This window comes from Pristis pectinata, chromosome 35, assembly GCF_009764475.1.
Source record: "Pristis pectinata isolate sPriPec2 chromosome 35, sPriPec2.1.pri, whole genome shotgun sequence".
Lineage (NCBI taxonomy): Eukaryota > Metazoa > Chordata > Chondrichthyes > Rhinopristiformes > Pristidae > Pristis > Pristis pectinata.
This window is the reverse complement of record NC_067439.1, coordinates 208,905-232,405: the sequence shown is the minus strand read 5'-3', so window position 1 is coordinate 232,405 and position 23,501 is coordinate 208,905. Positions and strand designations below refer to the sequence as shown.

The 23,501-nt window shown below is 46.7% G+C and overlaps 1 protein-coding gene across 1 annotated transcript in view; it reads left to right on the top strand.

The window, feature by feature from the left end:
* Window positions 1-2,479: 2,479 nt before the first annotated feature.
* Window positions 2,480-23,501, top strand: part of LOC127586424 (latent-transforming growth factor beta-binding protein 1-like) — a 146,170-nt gene continuing 125,148 nt past the window's right edge. Inside the window, 5 exon segments of the mRNA XM_052044381.1 lie at window positions 2,480-2,787; window positions 6,010-6,080; window positions 9,049-9,147; window positions 12,713-12,983; window positions 18,703-18,869. Coding sequence (XP_051900341.1) covers window positions 2,651-2,787; window positions 6,010-6,080; window positions 9,049-9,147; window positions 12,713-12,983; window positions 18,703-18,869 — 745 coding nt within the window. The 5' untranslated portion in view covers window positions 2,480-2,650.

The following is a 23,501-nucleotide window of genomic DNA, read 5'->3' as shown; positions in this document are numbered from 1 at the left end:
TTCCCTCACTTTGCCTCTCTGCCCTCAATCGCTCGTTGTCTACGTCTTATCTCAGGACCTCCTTTTTTTTCTTTCTTTCTTTCTTTCTCTCTCACTCTCTCTCACTCTATTTTTGTCTCTCCCTATCCTGCTCTTTCTCCCCTCTCACTCTCACTATCTCTCTACCCAATGTTGCCTCTTCTAACCTGTTACTCTCCCTACTCAATCCCTTGCTTGCACTAAAAGCAGAAAGTGCTGGCAATGTTCAGGTCAGGTAACAGGTGTCAGAATTCTCTCTCTCATTCTCTCTACCATCTTGCTCTTTATCTCTCTCACTCCTATCTCGCTCTCTGCTGTCACACATTCTGTCTCTGCCTTGCCTCGTTTACTGACTGCCCTCTCCATTTATATAGCTCTGTAGACTCTTCATCTCTTTCCCTCTCCCCATCATCTGTCTCTCGTTCTTTGCCTTGTTTTGCTCTCGTTTGCTTTATCACTTTCACTGTCTCATGATCTGTCTGCCCTCTCAATCTCTACTCAACCCTTGTACTTTCTGTCCTCTCAACCTCTTCCTCAATCCTCTCACTCTCTGCCCTTTCTCCCTCTCTCTCCTTCTCTACCCTGTCACACTTGATCTCTCCCCCTCTCTCCTCTCCCTATCTAGCCTGCCACAATTTCTCTCTCATATAACCAGACCTTCTCTTTTTTCCCCATATGGCTCTCACTCTCTCTCACCATTTTCCTCACTAGTGGTGCCTGTTCTCATTCTGTCAGTCCCTCTCTCTTTCTCTCTCTCTATCCTTTCAGACTATCTGACTCTCTACCTGTTCATCTTGCTCTCTTCTGCATCTTGCTATCTCTGCCTGTCCCATCTCTCGCCTCCCTTTTTAGCTGTCCTGCTGGTTTGCACACTCTGCATTCTTTCTCTCTCTCTGCCCCCCTTGCTCAATCTGCCTGTCTGTCTATCTTTCTATCTCTCTCTCTCTATATATATATGTGCTTCTATCTCTCTCTATATATCTCTCTCCCTATCACCCTCTCTCTACTATCTATCTTACTTACGGTCTCACTTGCTCACATTCTCTGTCCCCTTTCTGGGCTCTGTCACTCTCACTCTTTCTCTTGTTCTCGTTCTCTGTTTCCTGTGGACAAACGTAAGGTCATACAATTTTGTTGAAATAAGAGAAAGGTATTTTTTTTAAGAGTGACACTGATGTTTGGGTTCCAAAGGATCTGGGTGTTCATGATGTTCAGAAATTAAGCAGCAAGTGGTATGTTGATCTTTATTGCAAAAGAATTTGAGTACAAGAATATCAAGGTCTTGGAGACACAACCATTTACATAGGGCCGTGGTGAGACCGCATCTGGAATATCGCACACAGATCTGTTCCCCACCTAGGCAAGGATATGCACAGTAGAGGGAATGCATTGAAAGTTCACCAGATTGATTCTCGGGATGGTGGATTTGTGTTATGAGGAATAATGCAGACTGGGGCCTTTACACTCTAGAGTTTAAAAAAATGAGGTGATGTTCAATCCCACAAATTCTTAAGGGGCTTGAAAGAGTAGGTGTGGAGTTAATGTTTCCCTGGGCTGTGGCCAGGGCTAATAGTCTCAAGTTATGGAGTTGGCTATTCAGGACTTGGATGAGAAAAAAATCCTTCAGCCAGTAGGCCCTGAATTTTTAGAATTCTAAGCTCGAGGGCTGAAAAAGTTCAATGACTGAAAATGTTACAGGCAGATCAGTAAGTGTTCAGATAGTAAAGAATTAGGGATTAGGTAGTTAGTCTAGGAAGATGGCACTGAGTTAAAAGATCAACAATAATCTTATTGATCAGCAGAGAAGACAAAAAAACCTGCTCCTGCTTCAGTTTTATTTGTTCTCACTCCCAGCCGCCACACTCACTCCTGCTCCCCACCTCTGCGCCATCCCTTTCACTGACTCACCTTCACTTCTGACCTCACTGTCCCAGTTGAAGGGCCTTCCCGCCCTTTACCCAAACGCCCCTCTCCCTCCAACCTTTACCCGCTACCCCGCTCTCTCTCCCTCCCTCCCTCCCTCCCTCCACCTGGTCCCTCCCTTTAACCGATCATCCCCTCCCTCCACCCGATAATCCCTCACTCCCTCCATCCACCAGATCCCCCGCCACCCTCCCTTTACCTGATCACCCCACCCAAACCCCCTCCCTCACTCCCATCCTCCCCAGATCACCCCTCCCTCCCTTTACCCGATCCCACCACCCTCTCCCTCCCACCAGCCCCTCCCCATTCCCCCTCCCCTCCCTCCCCCCCATCTCCCTCCATCCCTCCCCCGTCTCCCTACCCACTCCCCCCCACCCTCCCCTCCATACCCCACTACCCCGCACCCTCACTCCCCACTCCGCCCGCCCCGTCTCCCCTCCTCCTCCCCCCCCCCAATGTTCCGCCCATTCACTTTTCCCCGCCTCTGATTGGAGCGGCTCGCAGCGCCAGGATGCAGTTAGTTGGTCAGAGGTTTAATTCCACGGAAGTTTACAGGAGGCTCATTCATAAAAAAAATCAAAGAAAAAGTGAGGGATCTGAAGTGGGAGAGAGGGAGTGGGCGAGCGGAGCCCGGACACACAGAGGGCGAGCGGAGCCCGGCAGCAGCCGACCTGGGCTCGGTCCCGCTCGCTGAGTCTCTCCGGGGAAGATGCGGTGGATCGGGCGCTCGGGGGCCGTGGCTCTGGGCTGTTGCCTGATCCTCGCTCTCCTTCCCCGGCAGGCGAAGCCCGGCGTCAGCGGCACCCCCCGATCGGCTGCGGGGAGAGCGGGAGTGCGGGCGGCGAGGTGAGCGGAGGGGAGCGGAGGGGAGCGGAGGGGAGGGGAGCGGGGAGCCCGTCTGACTGAAGGTGTCGGCAGTCCCGTGTGATGTGTCTGCAGCTTTCCGTGGATCAATGTCTGCACCTTAAAATGCTCTTTTAATGGGATGTTCAACGCAATTTAATAATTTTTAGTCAATATGTTAATTTTTTTCTTGAATCGTGTCATTTTGAATGTTAGTTCAGTTTCGGGGTCCAATACTTGGAACGCAATTTGTGGGACGATTTCGCATCTAAATGTGAATCCCCAGGAAATCTTGGATTATCGTTTCAATGTTATTTTAAGATTCTGCTTTTCGCTCCATACATTGGCACCAAAAGGCTCGCTTCATGTAGTCACTTCGGCGAAACCTCCCGTCTGCTGACAGTACACCCCAATTCCCTCCTCCCACCCCCCCCCCCCCCCACCCTGCCACCCCCCCCCCCCCCCCCCCACCAACTCGCAGTACTGAATGTATGTCTCCAGGGTCACTGGTTGGGGGTGAATCAGTGATCACTGTCTACCGAGTTCCAGCCACATTTCGGGGCTGTATAATTCGCGGTCATGTTCCTTGGCTAACTCGTATATTAATTTGCAGAAATGTAATTCCGTGTCTTTACATTTTGACGCTCTACTGTCCAGTGCGGTGTAGTTTCCTCGGTATAATCCTCAGCTGCCGAGGTCGGGCATTGTAATGTGGTTCTGGATGGTCTCAGTCCGTGCATTTCATTGCCTCTTCTGTATAATTTATGGTGGTATATTTCATGGCTGCATATTTTGCGGCTGTGTATTTCCTGCCTGTGTACTTTGGGTCTCTGTACTTTGGAGAAGAGGCTTAATGTGAAATTAAACCTAATCCATGTAGTCTGGAGCTGCGAAGCTCCAAGTTTCATCATTTGACCAGGCAGGATCTGCAGTTGCAGGCCCTGGGGATGTACACTTTGTATCTGCTGGGTAGGACTGTATTTTTCCAGCCTGCTATTTGAGCCTTTTCAAGGGTTTGTTCTTCCAGGATGGATAGTATTTAGCCAAGTATTCCTGACCTGTGCAGTACTGGGAATGTACTTCAGGATGCACTTAAGGCAGTGTAAATGGAGCTGCACAATTTAGTTGAATGTTAAGTAAGTCATTTAGGACTGTGTTCTAGCAGGGATTGGGGAGGGTGTAGTTTGGCTTTGTATTGATATATTTTTGGTTTGTATAATTCAGCACTGAATATTTGAATTATTACAGTCAACTATGTAGTTTGGGATTGTGTTGTTCAAGACAACATGATTCAAAATGATGTGATTCTTCGTTGTATAATGCATCACTGGCCAATTCGTACAGTGTTGTCTGTGTCTGCATAGTTCAGGCCGTGTAATACCATATGGCTGTATAATTCATGTTAACTTATTTGCTTGGTCCTTAGCCACAGTTTAGGTCTGTACAGTTTGCTCTGCAGATTCTGGACTGCAGAGTCTGGTCTGCGTGTTTCCGGACTATGTAGGTTGGCTCTCTCTAGAACAGATCTGCTTAGTTTTGGGTTGTATACTTTAGGACTGTATAGTTTGGGTCTTGTTATGGCTGTATACCTTGGGGCTGTGAAATTAATGGGCCATGCTCTCATGGACAGCATAATATGAGCCATGTAATTTGGGATTGTGTAGCTTCGAGCTATATATTGTTTTAATTCCAAAGCTTTGATAGAGTAGAACTCACCCATGTGCCTTGTGCACTGACTATTCCCGATTCCAAGTAAGCTCCAGAATTGTCAATGGACTCCAATAAATCTACAATTTATAACACTTGGATATCTGCAGGCCTAGGTGTAGGTTGCAAAGGATCCAGTTGTGCCCTATTGCAATGAACAGTCATATCCATTGGTGAAAATGTGCAGAGCATAGTAATTCAGGGTGTGTGATGGCCATTTCCTTCTTTAATAACACAGAAGGAGGCCATTCAGCCCATTGGTTCCATCCTGGGGAGCAATCCCATTAGTCCCATTCCCCTTGTTTTCATTTACCTGTACCCCTGCAACTTGTTCTTTCTCACGTGTGCCCTTAACTTTCCTTTCTGACTTATGATGTAGGAGAAAGTCAGAGGAAATCCATACAGTTGCAGAGAGAACGTGCAAACTGCACAGAGACAGCACCCAAGTCACAATCAAAACTGAGTCCCTGGAGCTGTGAGGCTTATTAGGAAAGGATTTGACTTCCTTGGCAGAGAAAGTTCAAGGAGTGGACATGAGTCAGAGATATTTGCCAGGATTGTGGGTACAATATTTTCAATGGAAATTAGTGGCCAACCTAAAATGTGTCCCTGTGACAACACTGGGGCCAGTCAGACTATTGGGGGCTTCTTGTTAGCTGGGGAAGGAAAAAGCTAGCAAAGAGGCAAAACTCCATGAGTTTTCATCCAATCAAACATATGATTTCTGATTTTGAGTGCAAGTCAATGGTACCAGTTATCTGCGCATGTGTGTGCATTTAGATGTGTAAGTGCACCTACATATATACAGTTGTATCTGAGTTTATGCATGTATTTTTGAGTTCACATGTCAGTATCCATGTGAGGGTATCTGTGTTTCGCTCTGAGATTATGTGCAAATGGCAATTATTTCTATGTGAACTCATTTGAAATAAATTGGTTTGGATTGTACCTTACCACTCCAAAGTTGCAAATTTGAATCCCTCTAAGTCACCGTGAAACAAATTCTTCTCCAATAGACTGAGGGAAGGTAAGAGTCACTAGTGAATTCACCGGCTGTAGATTTAAGCCTTCGTTATCCAGGATGATGTAAAGTCAGTGGGTAGGGTTGTGTCGCCCACAGTCTGCCAGCTCCCAGCTCAGCACCATCCTGCATCTCCCACTGTTAACTGGGTCTCTGTCCAGTTGTTTACAGGAACACCCATGTTAGGAATTCAAACCAGGAATCCTGATCAAGATTTTCAGCAACTGGTCTGTGCCTCGCACTCATCTCTCTACCCTGCCCTACATCATTCTTTGTCCCTTCAGTCCCTTCAGTTCAGAGGGGGGTAATCTCCACTGTCTGCCTCTCTCTCCCCTTCCTGTCCCTCCTCTCCCTGTCCCATTTATATCTGCCCCCTCTCTTACACCCTCTTTCTTCTGGCCTCTTTTTCTCCCATTCTGTCCCTCTTTCTCCTCTCTGTCCCTCCCAAGACTCTGCTTTGCTCGGGTTTATGACATGTTGCTTTTATTTTTTTGCAGGATGAATGTGTGTGGTGTGGCGTGCTGCAGAGGATGGGCATTTGGACCGCAGACTGGAAGATGCACAAAGCGTAAGTTCCTTTCAAACTGCTGAGTGTGAGCTGGGGAAAGGATCAGTGCATTGCAGCCTGTCGGGCAGTCTGGTCAGGCCACTTAGCTCCTCTGCTTTATTTCTGTGTTCTATGAGTTCTCTTCCAGCTTCATCTCCTCCATCAGCAGATCCTTCTCTCCCTTTCTGCCTTGTGTGTTTATCCAGCTTCCCCTTAAATACATCTCTGCTATTCCCATCAACCAGTCCCAGTGGGAGTGAGCTCTCACATTCTCCTGAATTTCCAATTGGATTTGTTAGGGACTGCCTTATATTTATGGCCCCTGTTCTAGTCTCCCCCAGAAGTGGAAAATCTTCTCTACATTCACCCCGTTAAAGCATTTCAGTTGCTCATTCCTCAGTCATCTCTTGAGAATATGGCCCTGGCTGTTCTATCATTCTTGAGAGGTATCAGCTCTTGAAGAACCTTGTATAACTGGTCTGGCTGCAGCTGGAGTATTGTGCCCAGTTATGGGTGCTACACCTTAAGGTGAAAAGAAACCTTAAGGTGTAGCAAAAGAGATTTTCTGGAATGAATCCAACGATGAGAGACTTTAACTGTGTGGCTAGACTGAAGACATTGAGGTTGTTCTCTTGCAACAGAGGAGTTCGCCAGGTGTTCAAAATCATGAGGTATCCAGATGGAAGGGCTAAGAACTGAGAGTCTCAGAATCAAAGTGATCACCAATGGAACCAAATAGTTACACGAGGAAAATCTTTTCCACATAGTGAGTGACTAGCATCTGGCAGCACTGCCCAGGAGTAGGTGGTAGGGAGTAGAGATAACTTATTCACGTTGTTCACAGGGGAGAGAGTAGGGAATGAGACAAGTGAGATTGCTTTCACAATGAGCTAGTATTACTCACTGGGCTGATCAGCTTCTGTCTGTGCCGTAACCTCTCTGTGATAATACTTTAATTGTCAATTCTCACATGGTTTATTCCTTTAAGTTTGTGATTCCAGCCACATCTATAGAACCATAGAACAGTACAGCACAATACAGGCCCTTTGGCCCACAATGTTGTGCTGACCTTTAAACCTCACCCTAGTCTATCTAACCCCTTCCTCCCACATATCCCTCTATTTTAAATTCCTCCATATGCTTATCTAACAATCTCTTGAATTTGGTCAATGTCCCTGCCTCCACCACCACCCCAGGCAGCGCATTCCATGCACCCACCACTCTCTGGGTGAAAAACCTCCCTCTGATATCTCCCTTGAACTTCCCACCCATTACTTTAAAGCTATGCCCTCTTGTATTGAGCATTGGTGCCCTGGGAAAGAGGCTCTGGCTGACTACTCCATCTATTCCCCTTAATATTTTGTATACCTCTATCATGTCTCCTCTCATCCTCCTCCTCTCCAAAGAGAAAAACCCTAGCTCCCTTAGTCTCTCCTCATATTCCATACTCTCCAAACCAGGCAGCATCCTGGTAAATGTCCTCTGCACCCTTTCCAATGCTTCCACATCCTTCCTATAATGTGGTGACCAGAACTGGACACAGTACTCCAAGTGTGGTCTAACCAGAGTTTTGTAAAACTGCATCATTACCTCGCGGCTCTTAAACTCAATCCCACAATTTATGAATGCTAGCATCCCATAAGCTTTCTTAACTACCCTATCCACCTGTGAGGCAACTTTCAGTGATCTGTGGATATGAACCCCCAGATCCCTCTGCTCCTCTACACTGCCCAGAATCCTGCCATTAACTTTGTACTCTGCCTTCCTTTGTCTAGACCTTTATATTTTTCCACTCCAGCATCTGATGTGTATTTGCAGCTTTGCCCCCAGTAACATGGAAGTGAAAGCAAATCGTTGAAAGCCTGCACTACTGTCAGGGAGTACTCGGGCTTATTGATCTCTATGGTGGGTAGCTTCCTCCCCTTGGCCACTGGGTAGAATCCCGTGTTGAATGCCTGTGCTGGCCTTGTGTCCTTGGTGTCTGGTGCCCTGTTGTTCTGTTGCTGCTGTCATCTGAAGCCACAAAACTCCATTTGGTGTCACTGAACCAACATATAAATTAATTGGTGGTGCAGTTTTGGGACAACATGAGTGCTCCTCTTCTGTCCTGGGTACTGGCCAACACCCTGTGGAGCATCACAAGTTGTGTGTTGTCACTGATGTTCTTATGTTCTGTGGGGAAAATTCTATACTTGCCTCAATGATCATGAGCTTAGGAGGGAGGCTTACCCCTCCTAACTAGTGATGTGTACTTACCACCACACAGAGTAGGGCAGAAATGATTTCACCAACTAAGTCCAGGTGAAGTGCATACCAAGCTCTCGGTACATTAGATCAGTGCCATTTTGGCCAGGTGTTAATTAAAATAAGCATTTGTGTTTGGTTTTCACTATTCGGAGCATTAGATCTAGAATGGTCCCACCAGAGTGCTCCATTTATCTTGGAATGGTGCACTGACTCTCCAAGGTTCAGTGCAAGATTCATACCTTTGCTTTCCAATTCCTTCTCTTTCTGAAAATGTTTGTTCTTTTTCCATAACATTCTTGAGCTGTGTTGTTCCCATCAGTGAGCTGCATCCTGACCCACAAGACTATTTTGCTGCCACCTTGTGGCCTCCTTGTTCTCTCTCTCGAGGTGACCCCATCTCATTGGTCTCGAGGGAAAGTAATTTGTCTATTGCTTACCATCCCTCCTTTATTAATATCCTTAAGTGTTTTGTCATGAGTCGTCTGTACATTAACCACACTCCCAATATTGTTTTACTTCCAATGTTAGGAATAGCATTTCTGATTCCAAATGTTCTGTGTAAATGGAGTTGAGCAGTGATCCTAGCAAGGATCTCTGTGGAACACTAGTATCCCTTTACCATTCAGAGGAACCCTGACTCTCTGATTTCTTATTCTCCACCTGCTCTGATCTCAGGCACACAATGGCTATGTGATCCTCTATCTGAGGGCTTTCTCCTGAACTTGGCTTTGATCCTCTGTAGAAATAGCCTGCAAGTCTAATCAGCCAGATGCAAAGGAAAGAGGGAGTGAAATTAGCCAAATGGAATTCAGGAGGTCCTGTGGAAAGTGCAGAAGAGCAGGTGAGAAATTATACCTAAATGTTTTTAGATGTGACTTTAGGATGTGGACATCACTGGCATATTGACCATACCCAATTGTCCCTGTAAAGGTGTTGGGAACAGATTGCCTGACATTCCTTATTGCTGTCACTGGTTCCACCCCCCCCCCCCCCCCCACCACCCACCCCCAACAACCAGATCCTCGCTGAATCCCCATTACATATGGATGTGCCTCATTCCCTGTAGGGAGCAGGTTCTTTGCAGAGAGTGAGAGGCCACATCCACATTATCTGTACGAGATAGTTGAGCTGTTCTTTTCCTGTAAGGTCACAGTGACCGACGTTTCCACCTCACACTTATTGCTGCTTCTGACCCTGTCACAGAATCCTGACAGGAACCAGCTGGTGGAGAGTGGCTGTACATTGTCCCTCACACATCATCTTCCACTCATCTGCCAAGCTGCTGCATTGAGAGCCTGTAAACCAGGCCCTGGCTTCTACCACAGCGAGAGACTGCACTTCCAGGAGCAATCTTGGCCCTTGCCCCATCCCCGAGGACTTGCTCAGGATCTGTTGTTCAGTAGAGTGATGTAGTGTGGCTCCCCTAACTCACTATTGCAATCAGCCTCCGTTACAACCAGCCTACAGCAAAGTTTCACCAGACCTTAAAGTAAACTCATCCCAGCGTCTGTGCCCCAGCAGAGAGCAGGGCAGCAGTGTGCTGCAGGCTGCACTATGATTGATGGTGTTTGAGCAGCAACACCTGGTACATTTTACAGCCCAACAAGGTGTCCAACAGGAAAAGACAAACTTCTGAGAGAGTCTGACTTGAATCAGATGAACTTTCAAGTGAGTTTAATGGAGGAATTGCAGCCCCTTTCATCTTACAGGGTAGAACTGCCCATGGCAGTGACTGAAACCAGCTCACAGTGTTTAGCACAAAGGCTGGAGCGATAGGATCAATATATCACGCGTTGCGTTTCATCTGCATCCTTCCCAACTCCCGCCAGCTTCCTTCCTTTCCCGTCTTTAGAGTGGGCTCATTGCACAGATGCCAAATTCCCATCAGAATCTCCTTAACCAACCACACAAATGGTGGGGTTTTGGGACACAGAACAGTACAGCACAGGAACAGGCCCTTCGGCCCACCATGTTGTGCACTGATGTTGCTTTGGGACTGAATGATTTCTTTCACTGATTTACTGCCTGTCATTGTCAACCCATGTTTGCCTGTAGGTGGCAGTGGAAATATAGGAACAGGAGGAGGCCATTCCTAAGATCTGTAATTCCTTCCCTAAACCTCTCTGCCTCTCTCCTCCTTGAACACACAACAAAACCCATCTCCTGACCTAATGTCTCAAGGCAGCTCTGTGGCAATTTTCCTCCAATGAATTCATGGGACATTTTCTTCAGTTAGAGATTGAATGTAATTGAAAATTGTTGTGTAGATTACTTGAATTTCCAGTTCTCTTTACAGCTAAAAGTGGGGGAAAAAAAATTAAAAGCAGTTTATCATCACGTTAGATATGGACTGAAGCTCCCTCTATTCTGTCCTGTCACACTCGCAAGGTAGGGACAGCATGTGTTAGATACAGAGTACAGCTGCCTCTCCTGTGTCCCATGATGCACTCACAGAGCAGGGGTAGTGCGGGTTGGCTGTTTAGTTGAGAGGAACTTTCCCCTGCACCTGAGACCAATTAGTGGAGGCAGCTGCAGCCTGTCGAGTTGACAGCAGGTGGAGAAGAAACGAAGGCAGCAGAGAAACTGGAAGCTGTTTGTGAGACTGAGTGAGGAAAGGAGAGGCCAAGAGATCCAGGGTGAGGCTAGTTAATTCTCTGCGGAGCTCTTGCACATAGAGCACACACTAGTGACTAGCTCTGAACAGTTGGAGCTGCCAGGTTGAACATAGAGTTTTAAAACAACACCTGCACCCATGTGGAGCATGGCAAATCTGGCTGGGTTGGGCAAAGACACCTCCTCCAGCCAGAAGAGCAGGAATTGGAGATAGTTGGTGGCACTCAAATGAACCCACCCACATTTAGAAACCAAGCCATCTGCTCGATCCTTCACATCCATCTTCTCCTTCCTTCATATATAAAAAAAAATAGAAGAACAAATAGAGGCCCATTTATTAGGCTTTCACTTGGGAAAGTGGGGCTCTTGAATCCATTGGCAGCACCCTCCCACACCCATGAAGCAGCAGCAGGTGTGACCACTCTATAGGAAGGCAAGGCTGGCAATGCTCAGGCTTTCTATGAGTTCTCACCCAGCAGGAAATCTTGTGACTGTAAATAGTCGCCCATTTTCTTGGCTGGCATGAACCCCCACAGACGCTGCTTGACCTGCTGAGTTCCTCCACCAGTTCGTTTTTTTTTTGCACCAGAATATTATTGTTTATTGCCAAGGTAATTGATTGCAATAATAGAAAGTTTTATATAGATCATTAGTGAGAATATCTGGAGTACAGTGTACGGTATTAGTCTCCAATGTTAATGCATTGGAAGCAGTTCAGAAAGGGTTTACTAGACTAATAGCTGACTTGGGAGGAAAGTTTGGACAGGCCAGGGTTGCAAAAGGCAACTTGACTGAAACATAAAATTCTGAAAGCTTTAGCAAAGTGAGATGCTTCCTCACCTCTGAGTTGCTGTTAAGAAATAAGGGGTCACTGGTTTAAGACAGACGAGACACTGACCCTCCTTCTCTCTGAGTCTTTAGGACTCCCTTCCTCAAAAAGTCTGGTGGAAGTGGAGTCTTTAAAGATATTTAAAGAGGTAAATAAATTCTTGCTGGTCAGAGGGGTGAAATATCACTGGGATTAGACAGGAGTTGGGGTGTACAATTGCATCAGGAAAGTTGTGCTGAGGTAAGAGATCAGACGTAGTCTTATCCAATGAACAAGCAGATTCCAAGGGTGAGTCGTTCACTCCTGTTTCTAGTTCATTCGATCATGAATACAATTGATATTTCCCAGTCAAATTGAACCTTCCAAGAATCTAGGGAAGTTTAGGAAGCTATAACAAACACAACTATCTCTCTATCGCTTCTTTTAAGACCATCAGATGAAGTCCATCAGGACCTGGGGACTCTCGTTCACAGCTCCAACAATGTCAGTGCAAAAATAAAAAAAACAGAAAATGCTGGAAACACTCAGCAGGTCAGGCCGCATCTGTGGGAAGAGAAACAGTCAATGCTTCGGGTTAAAGACCTGCATCAGTTCTGCAGCCCAATCTGCTAAGTATTTCTAGCACTTTCTAGCTTTATTTTGGGTCTGCAGTATCTACAGTTTTTGATTTTTCACAATTTGCTCAGTACCAGTGACCTGGTGATTGTAATGTCCCGGAGTTCCTCCCTTCATTTTGTGTCAGTAGCCCAGTGCCACAGGTTGAAGGTGTGCAGCTTTCAAGGCTCCTCTGTGATGCCTCATTGTGTTCAATATCTCAAACGTCAGTGTGCACACTCCCATGTGGTTCATGGCCAGAGGGAGTGCGGCAGTTACCTTCCCCCTCAGGGTGAGGGAAGGGGTCTGTTGGAGTTTACACTGGGCTGCTGCTAACTCCCTGTGACTATTCCTGCCTGCTTGTTTACAGCACTCTGCTTCCCACGCTGTCGTAACGGTGGATTTTGTCAGCGGCCACAGACCTGTGCATGCAAGCCTGGCTTTGAGGGAAGGCGCTGTGAGACTAAGATCACCCTGCAGAACCAATTGAACTCCACAGTTCCCTCGACCCAGCCTCGGTCTCTGGAAGGACTGTCCGCAGGCAGTAGCATGAAGGGAGAGAGAGGGCCAGGGGAAAGAAAAGCAGCCAGCTCCCACTACATTGTCCGGAAGAAAGCCTCAGTCCGACGGCAGCCACTATTGTGAGTACTGGGGGTGGTGGAACCAAGGGGAAGATGTGACTGAAACACACCGGGCATTGTGCTCCTGTACCTTGCAGGAGCAGTGGGTTCAGGATGCAATGTGATGGCAGCTGATGGTCCTAATAGCAATACAGCAGCCTTTGCAATCTTGGCTATAAGGAGAGGTTGGACAAACTTGGGTTGTTTTCTCTGGAACGTTGGAGGCTGAGGGAGGCCTGATAGAAGTTTATAAAATTAAGAGAGGTATAGATAGTGAGAGTCTCCTTCCCAGAGTAGAGATGTCAACTACTGGAGACCAGAACTTTAAGGTGGGAGGGGGAAAGTTTAAAGGAGAGGTGCAGGACCAGTTTTTTTTTACACACTGAGTGGTGGGTGCCTGGAATGGGCTACCAGGGGTGGTGGTGGAGGCAGATACGATAGTGATGATAAGAGGCATTTAGGCAGACACATGAACAAGAAAGGAATGGAGGGTTATAGATCATGTGCAGGCAGATGGGATTAGTTTCATTTGGGATTGATGGGATTGCTGTCGATCTGGCATAGACTCAAGGGGCGGAGTGGCCTCCAATGCTGTCAGGAATTCTAAAATGTATGAAATATTAGAGCAGATCAGGATTCTGGAGCTGGACCAGATTTCCCAAATGAACCAGGATCTTTGGGGCAGGAGGAGAATTTCTGGAACCACGTCAGGATTAGCAGTGAGCGTTAAGATTCCTGCAGCTGCCTGTTCCAATGGTTGCGGCTGGTGTTGTGTTGCTAAGTAACCTTGTAAAGTTTACTTTGAAACAATTAAAGCTGATGACAATATTTATTTTAATTTTAAAAGAATCAGAATCAGTTTTATTATCAGCAGTACAGCTGTACATCAGCAGCAGGACAGTGCAAGACATAAAACTTACGATAAGTTACAAAAATAAATAAATAGTGCATAAGAGGAATAACGAGGTGGTGTTCATGGGTCATTCAGAAATCTGATGGCGGAGGGGAAGAAGCTGTTCCTAAAATATTGGGTGTGGGTCTTCAGGCTCCTGTACCTCCTCCCTGATGGTAGTAATGTGAAGAAGGCATGTCCCAGATGGTGAGGATCCTTAATGATTGCTGCTGCCTTCTTGAGGCACCGCCTCTTGAAGATGTCCCCGATGGTGGGGAGGGTTGTGCCCGTGATGGAGCTGGCTGAGTCTACAACCCTCTGCAGCCTCTGCCAATCCTGCGCATTGGAGCCTCCATACCAGGTGGTGATGCAACCAGTCAGAATGCTCTCCACTGTACATCTATAGAAATCTGCACAGGTCTTTGGTGACGTACCAAATCTCCTCAAACTCCTAACAAAATAGAGCTGCTGGCGTCCACTTTTGTGATTGAATCAATGTGTTGGGCCCAAGATAGATCATCCAAGATGTTGACGCCCAGGAACTTGAAGCTGCTCACCCTTTCCACCACTGACCCCTCAATGAGGACTGGTGTGTGTTCTCCCGACCTCCCCTTCCTGAAGTTCACAATCAATTCCTTGGTCTTGCTGACATTGCATGTGAGGTTGTTGTTGTGACATCACTCAACCAGCCGATCTATCTCACTCCTGTACGCTTCCTCGTTGCCATCTGAGATCCTGCCAACAACAGTGGTATCATCAGCAAATTTATAGATAGCATTTGAGCTGTGCCTAACCACACAGTCATGAATGTAGAGAGAGTAGAACAATGGGCTAAACACACATCCCTGAGGTACACCTGAATTGATTGTCATCGAGGAGGAGATGTCATTACAGATTCGCACTGACTGTGGTCTCCCGATGAGGAAGTAGAGGATCCAGTTGTAGGGGGAGGTACAGAGCCCCAGGGTTTGAAGTTTTTTGATTAGTATGGATGGGGTGTTGAATGTTAATGATGCAGAAGAATACTTCTGTCTCTTGACACTCCCCATTGGGTCTACCAGTCCGCTGAGCCTTCTGGAGTGTGTGAATCCTGTGGGGGAGGGCTGTGAGTTGTGAATTGAGAGCTATGGGGAACTGGAACAGGAGGGAATGCCTGAGGAAGACCGGTCTTGATCACAGCGAGCGGCAGGGCACTCCTGAGGGCTGATGTTCTCTTATTTTTGTGTTCTAGTACAAATATTTTTTTATGGTTGGCAGGAACTCAGTGGGCCGAAGGGTCTGTTTCCATGGCCTTATGATAGCTCCCTCAGGTGACACATATGTCCTTTAAAGCTCAGTCATTGATTGTGCTACCAAATCATCTTCGCTCAAAGTTCTCCACCCAGAGAATATTCTGTTGGCACATTGGCTGTAAGGTGCACCTCTTGAGCGTGACTATGTCAGGCTGTTACTTGACTAGTCTGTGAAGAGCTCTCCCAGCATAGACACCAAGTCCCTAGATGTTTATGAAGACCTTGCAAGGTTGACTGAAACTTCATCTTGTCAGAACTTGGTGCTTAGTTCGAGGCCAGGTGGTTTGTCTAGTTTTATCCCGTTTTTCTTCTGGTGATTGCAATGGTGTGGTTTTCTAGCCCTTTCACAGAGCAGGTCTGGATTCCTATAGAGGCCAGGCTGGCTAAAGGTAGGAGATATCCTTCCATAAAGGACATCACTGGACTAGATGAATTTTTACAACTATATGGTACTTTCCTCATAGCTAATGAGGCAGTTATTCTTTTTTAAAGAACAAATCATCTAGTTTTCTAAATTCCATAGCTGCCATGGTGTGATTTTAAACCCCCATCTTGGATTATTAGGCTCTGGATTACCTGTCCAGTGATTTAACTACTGCCGCTGTAATCTGATGGACATGAAGCATTTTCTGTACCTGTGCTAAACCGATGTTTAGAAATACTTCACAGGATGTCAAATTAACCAACGAGTTTGAATTCAGCAACATCAATTTTTATTTTTAAAACTTTTTTTCTGGGTTTTCCTAAAACTAAATGTTGAAATGGAGGATTTAAAAAATGAACGTCTTATCTTTGCTTTCTTCCCCTTGCTGAGCTGAACCCCCGAGGGCCCCAGATCAATCTGCTTTTAAGGAGACTCAGGGCAATTTTACATGCATAAAAAACAAGAGGGTAACCATGGAAAGGGTAGGACCATTGAAGGACAAAGGAGGGAGTTAATGCCTGGAGCCAGAGGAAGTGGGCGAGGTACAGTATTCAACAAGAAGGAGGACATGGAGGATAGCAAGATCAGGGAGGGGGTATGCTGATACTCTAAGGCATGTTGATATGAAGAAAGATGAGGTGCTGGGTTCCTTGAAGATCATTAGAGTGGATGCCTCTTGGGCCTGATGGGATCTGTCTCGGGTTATTGAGAGAGGAGATTGCTGGGGCCTTGTCAGAAATCCTAGTATTCTCTTTAGCCATTGGCCAGGTCCCAGAAGACTGAAAAATAGGTAATCTTGTTCCCTGTTTAAGTAGCACAATAGGGACCCACAAGGAAATTATAGGATGGTGAGCCTTGCATAGGTTCAGGTTGAGAAATTATTGGAGAAGGTTTTAGTGGTAGGATCTACTCAGGTCTGGAAAAGCAGAGACTTACTGAGGATAGTCAGCATTGCTTTGTACAGGGGAGGTCATGGCTTACAAACTTGACTGAGTATTTTTTTTGAGGACTTGAAGAAGATGACTGATGAAGATAGGGCAGTGGATGTTGTGTGTATATATATGGATTTCAGTAAAGCTTTCGACAAGGTCCCTCTTGGTAGGCTGATCCAGAAGATTAAGGAACATGGGATCCATGAAGACTTGGTAGACAGGATTCACAATTGGCTTGGCCATAGAAGGCAAAGGGTAGTGGTGAAGGGGTGTTATTCTGACTGGAGGTCTGTAACCAGTGGTGTTCTGCAGGGATCAGTGCTGGAACCTCTGAGGTGGATGAAAATGTAGCTGGTCTGATTGTCAATTTTTATGTTGTCTGCAAACTTGCTAGAGTTGTGGATAGTCAGGGAGGTTGTTAAAGGATACAGCATGATGCAGACCAGGTGGCAATATGGGCAGAGAAATGGACAAGTGAGGCATTGCATTTTGGGAGGTTAAATGTAAGAAGAAAGTATACAGTAAATGGCAAGATCTTTGAGCATTGATGTACAGAGGGATCTTAAGGTGCAGGTCCACAGTTCCCTGAAAGTGGCAACATAAGTGGATAGGGTGGTAAAGAAGGCGTACGGCATGATTGTGTTCATTGGTTGGGGTGTTGAGTACAAAAGTCAGGAAGTCATGTTGCAACTGTATAAAAGTTAGTGAGGCCACATTTGGAATATTGTGTGCAGTTCTGGTTGCCACATTACAGGAAAGATATAGTGTGCAGATGTTGGCTGGATTGGAGAGTATTAGCTAGAAGGACAGGTTGGACAACTTGGGTTGTTTTCACTGGAGCAGAGGCTGAGGGCACACCTATCAAGTTTATAAAATTATGAGAGGCATCGATAGGGTAGACAGTCAATCTTTTTCCCATGGTAGAAATGTCAGATACCAGAGGACATGCATTGAAGGTGAGAGGGGCAAAGTTTAAAGGAGATGTGAGTACAGAGTGGCAGGTGCCTAGAATGGCATCTGCCACTAACAAATATGATGGTGGCATTTTAGACAGACACATGAACAGGCAGGAAATGGAGGGATATGGATCATGTGCAGTCAAATATGCAGTTTAAATTGGCATCATGGTTGGCACAGGCATTGTGGGCTGAAGGGCCTGTGCTATACTGTTCTATGTTCTAAGATGACAACAAATTGAAATGTGAAAGGTCCTGGGGTGGATGTGAAGTGGACTTCCTCTGGTAGAGGGTTCAGAGCAGGGACTCTCTATCTCCTTTCTGGGAAAAAAAGGGCTATTGTCCATTTTAGACAGATGAGGTGAAGTTTTTCCCTGATAGTTGTGAACCTGTGGAGCTTTGTTGCTCAACGAGTAGTTGAAGCAGAGTCTTTGAATACTTTAAGCCAGAGATAGATAGGTATGTGAAGGCATGAGGGAGAAAGGTTACCATGGGTAGATGGCAGTGCAGAGTTGAGAAAATGATCTTATTGAATGATGGAGCCAGCTCAAGGAGGCAGGGCCACTCCTAGCTCCTGTGTTTGTTCCTACTTGACCCATGAGGTTATCATGTGGTCTCACCACTTGGAAACAGTTATTTAAAACACATCCATTAATGTAATTAACATTGTTTTTGTAATTTTATAATGAATTAAGAGTAAAGTGGCAAAAAAACAACAAAATGAATAACTTAGTGTAGTGGTTAGCGTAACACTATTACAATGCCAGCGACCCAGGTTCAATTGCAGCCACTGTCTGCAAGGAGTTTGTACATGCTCCCCATGTCTGCATGGATTTCCTCCAGGTGCTCCAGTTTCCTCCCACGTTCCAAAGATGGTTAGGAAGTTGTGGGCACGCTATGTTGGCACCAGAAGCATGGCGACACTTGTGGGCTGCCCCCAGAACACTCTACGCAAAAGATGCATTTCACTGTGTTTTTCGATGTACATGTGACTAATAAAGATCTTATCTAAACCATTCATGGTTTTGGGACAAGTCATGAGACCCTCCATAATTAAAGCTAGTCATCTCCCCATTACCCCTTCTTTGCATTACCTTCTCCCTCTCCCATACTTCACTCATCTCCCCTGCTCCTCTCCATCTCCTCTCCACTGTGGTGTCTGCTGTGCTTTGATCTCAGGTCCAAGGCATTATTGCTCCCCGTTAATAGTTTGTGTTTGAATTGCTGTTACTTTTCCTTTGCAGAGTGAAGCAGGCTCAGACCATGTTACTAAGGAAGCTCTCCCCGTCCAGCAAACTACCTGTAGCTGCCAAGAGTCAGTCACCGCACATCACAAAGAGCCAGGGCAACAAGACAAGCATGAGGATGGCTGGGCGCAGTCAGCCTACAGTAAAACAATCCAAGCTGAAAGGTAACAGTGAGGGCAGTGTTTGTAAGGGGCTCTTGGAACTAGGGCTTCATATTTTGTGGGTGACTGAGCCACCAGGATCTGCTCTGTGCTCAGACAGAGCTGCCAATGCAAGGACAGTGGTGGGAGAATCTGAATGTCACCTGGGTGCACAATCCAGAAGTAAGGTGAATGTGGGAGTGGTGAGAATACACCTGAGCTCTGGCATTGACTTTCATTGAAACTACTGACATATTTACTCAATGTCTAACCCCTGCAGTACTTCCCCTAGGAATGTTTGGTAGGGCTGTGTAGAGGGAGCTTTTCCCTGTATTGGACTTTTAAAAATAAATAAATAGATAAAATAACTTTAGTGCAGCTCTATAAAATTCTCGTTAGACCACACTTGGAGTATCGTGTTCAGTTCTGGTTGCCTCATTATAGGAAGGAAGTGGAAGCTTTAGAGAGGATGTAGAGGAGATTTACCTGGATTAGAGAACATGAGGAAAGGTTGAGCAAGATGGGGCTTTTCTCTTTGGAGCGATGCAGGATGAGAGGAGACTTGATAGAGGTGTACAAAATTGAGGGGCACAGGTACAGTGGACAGCCAGTACTTTTCCCCAGGGCAGCAATGGCCAATACCAGATGTCATCAGTTTAAGAGCAGAGGAGGAAAGTTTAGGTGGTAGTTTTTGTTTTAAAAACACAGAGTGGTGGGTGCCTGGATTGCACTGCTGGGAATGGTGTTACAGGCTGATACAACAGAGACATTTAAGATACTCTTAGATCGGCACATGGATGTAATAAAAATGGAATGTTGCGGGCTGTGTAGGAGGGAAGGGTTAGATTGATCATGAAATAGGTCAGCACAGCATTGTGGACCAAAGGGCCTGTACTGTGCTGTACTGTTGTACGTTCTATTGAAAACAATAAAGTTAAGGGTTGTCCTTCGTCCAGAAGGGCCTCCAGCCCCTGCTGTGCCTTCCAGTCACAGAAGACCTCAGGCAAGCCGATGGACACCATATGCTCCCTTTGCAGGAACACCTGGGCACAAGTAAAACCTCATAACAGGGCAGGCAGTCAGGACTGATGCACCCTCTACCTCCAATGGCCCACTGCCTGGACCTGTGATTAGCCACCTTGGCCAAGCTTAGGAGCAGAGGAGGAGGAGGTCCTCCTACTGGCCTTCACTAGGATTAGGATTGTGGGGCTGAAGTACAATCCCCTCAAACTTTGAGATGCTGCATCCTCATACATTCTATATATTTCTGTCCTAGACAAGTCCATAGAACATTACAGCACAGTACAGGACATTCAGCCCACAATGTTGTGCTGACATTTTATCTTGCTCTAAGATCCATCTAACCCTTCCCTCCCACATAGACACATGAATGATAGAGAAATGGAGGACTATCTAAGAGTCTCTTAAATGTCCCAATGTATCTGCCTCCACCACCTCTGCCGGCAGTGTGTTCCACGCACCCACCACTCCGTGTTTTAAAAAAACCTAGCGCTGACGTCGTGCTTATCTTGCTCGAATCACCTTAAAATTATGCCCCCTCATGTTGGCCATTGTCACCCTGGGAAAAAGTCTGACTGTCCACTCAATCTATGCGTCTTATCTTGTACACCATGTTTACAACTGGCTAGGAGTCCATGGAATGACTGAAAGGTTCATCCCACAGGACAGCTCCTTACAATGCTCCACTCCCCAGGTTTGCAACCTACCTAAAGAGGGAGCACTGAGCAATCTTCTTTGGAATCTCTCCACCCCACCCCCCTTCCCAAACAGCTTTATGTCTATTCAGCTGGTGAGGTTGAAGGAGGAAGGGGTGGGGAAGAGTATGCAGGAACTGCCTGTACAGGAAACCCCTCCATACAGTGTGGAACAGTAAGCAGAGCATTTTTGAGAGCCGGTTCACAGGCCCTGTTTTGGGGCCTAGTTCCAATGTGCAATTCTGACCAAATAGGGTCAGCCATGCTCTTGAGCCTCTCCAGCACTCACTCGAGGCTCCCAGCAACTTCAGCTACAAGCCTTGGATGGCTTGTGGCTCACTCGTCCCCCATCCAGTCTGTCCCATGCATGGTTGTCCCAATAAATAGATTAATGTAGGATTAGTGCGAATGAATGATTGGTGCAGACTCAGTGGGCTGAAGGGCCTGTTTCAATGATATACCTTTCAATAACTCTATAACAGCTAGCGCCCCCTCCTCACCAAGTAGGCACCACTTTGACCAGAAAGGGCCATGGCCCAGACTGTAAGCAGATTGCAGTGCAAAACAGTTAACTCCCTAAGAAAAGCATGGGTAAGACTTTCCTTTTGAGAGTTGCAAGTCCTCCTGAGGTAGCCTGGTAGGAAAAACATATCCTCAGTGCACACATTTGGAGATGATGTACTAACAGGGTCCACAGGCAGAGTGTAGAAACCTGAGTATGGATGCACAGCAGTGACTGACCACCCTCCTCAACTGGGAGACAGAACTTTGGTAGAGATCCAGTGGCCCTGAGGATATCTAGGAATTGCTTCCAGTTCCTGGCAGCAGGTGCAGGGCAGGAGCAAACTGACCAATTGCTATCCCAGCATCAAGGGCTCCAACTGGTTTATAACAGCCCCAGTGGGAAAGCACTTTGAGTAGTCTTGTTCTGTGATCAAGTGACTTGGTGCTTTACACCTCCAGCTCTACCCAGTTTGCTGGCCAGACTTCCTCAGCAGGGCTGGGGTAGATACCCAGACTCAGAGGGTGAATGGTGCTCCATACAAGTGGTCTCTTCTCCAGCTGGGAATCTACCTGTTCTGGCCTACCTGGAGTCCAGGACACTTCCTCCAACTAACCCTTATGGAAGATGCAGTGGGAAATGCCAAAGGCATTTGCACATCCTTCGCAAGTTAGTGGGATCTGTGACGGTGAGGAACTCTAAATTGGTGTAAGCTGAAAGCATGACCTCCATGCATGGCTTGGGCAGAGTAAAACCCTTCAACCTCCTGAGAAGTCACAGGAATGGCCCATCTCTGTGCACAGTGGGATCAGCTACACACACCAGGTGGTGGTCTGAGTACAGCACTGGTTATGTGGAGACAGCCAAGGCACAGGATGTGAGTCTACAAGATATACAGGTGCTCAATTCAGGACTTGGACGTGAAGGCACATGAGTTGGGGTGGAGGTTTCACCACCCATCAGCTTGAAGGAGTCAACCATACATCTCCCTTCCCTAAGAACATTGAATCTGCAGGGAGACCCCTGCTGATCTTGATATTGAGGCTGGCTTTGGTTACCTTCATGTCTAAATTACCGTAACTCCCTTCAGTAACAGCCCACTGTGGGAAGGGAGTGGAGACACCTGTCAGCCTGCATTCTATCAGGTGGGAATGTCTTGGTCCAATGCTGCTGAATTGAGTCATTCCCAGCCTGCTCTTTTTATTTTAGGGAGGCATAGTCAGGTTGCAAGAGCAGTGTCACTTCCAACCTGCCAGGCTTTAGAATGGTAACTCTGGTCTTTACCAGGTGTTCCACAGTGGAGATGAGGGAAGAGTTGTTAGGGGGCAGGAAGCTGGACACTACCTAGAGTCATAGAGCACTACAGCACAGAAATAGACCCTTCGGCCCAACTACTCCATGCCGCCTGGTCTCCTCAATCCCATCTACCTGAACCCAGACCATATTCCTCCAAACCCCTCCCGTCCATGCACCTATCCAAACTTCTCTTAAATGTTACAATTGAACCCACATCTACCACTTCCACTGGGAGCTCATTCCACACTTGCACCATCCTCTGAGTCAAGAAGTTTCCCCTCAGATTCCCTTAAATATTTCACCTTTCATCCCAAACCTATGTCCTCTTGTTCTAGTCTCACCTAACCTTAGGGTGAATACATGCAGGCTTTTTCCCCTATAATTTTGTATACCTCTATAAGATATTATGGCTACAACATAATTCCACATGCTGATCCATGCTCTAAGTTCATCTGCCTTACCTACAATATTCCTTGCATTGAAATAGACACATCTCAGAACATTAGTCCCACCATGCTCATCAACCAGATTTCTGTCCTTGTTTGTAGGCTTTAGATCTACTTTTCCCACAGCCACTCCACTTACTGCCCTGCCATTCTGGTTCCCGCCGTCCCACAGCTCTAATTCTAAACCGAATCTCCAGCCCCTCCCCACCCCCAGCACCATCAAATCATCCCACAGGATATTGGTACCCCTCTATTTCAGGTGCAAGCTGTCCCGTTTGTACCGGTCCCACCTGACCTGGAAGAGAGCCAAATGATCCAAAAATCTGAAGCCCTCCCTGCTACACCATCTCCTTAGCCACATGTTAAACTGGACTACCTTCCTATTTCTTGCCTGACTAGCACGTGGCACAGGTAGCAATCCTGAGATCACCACCTTGAAGGTCCTGTCTTTTAACTTGACACCTAACTCCCTGAACTCACTTTGCAGGACCTTGTCACCCTTCCTGCCTATGTCATTGGTGCCAATGTGGACCATGATGTCTGCCTGCTGGCTGTTGATGATGGACTCCAACCCCCCCCCACATATGTTGTACAGACTCCCCATCTTATCTGGGTCTTTTTCTTCATCCCACCCTTGGGCTAGATGGTTCTTTGCATCAGTGGGCTGGTATCCCTCCACACCCAGGAGTCGGGTCAA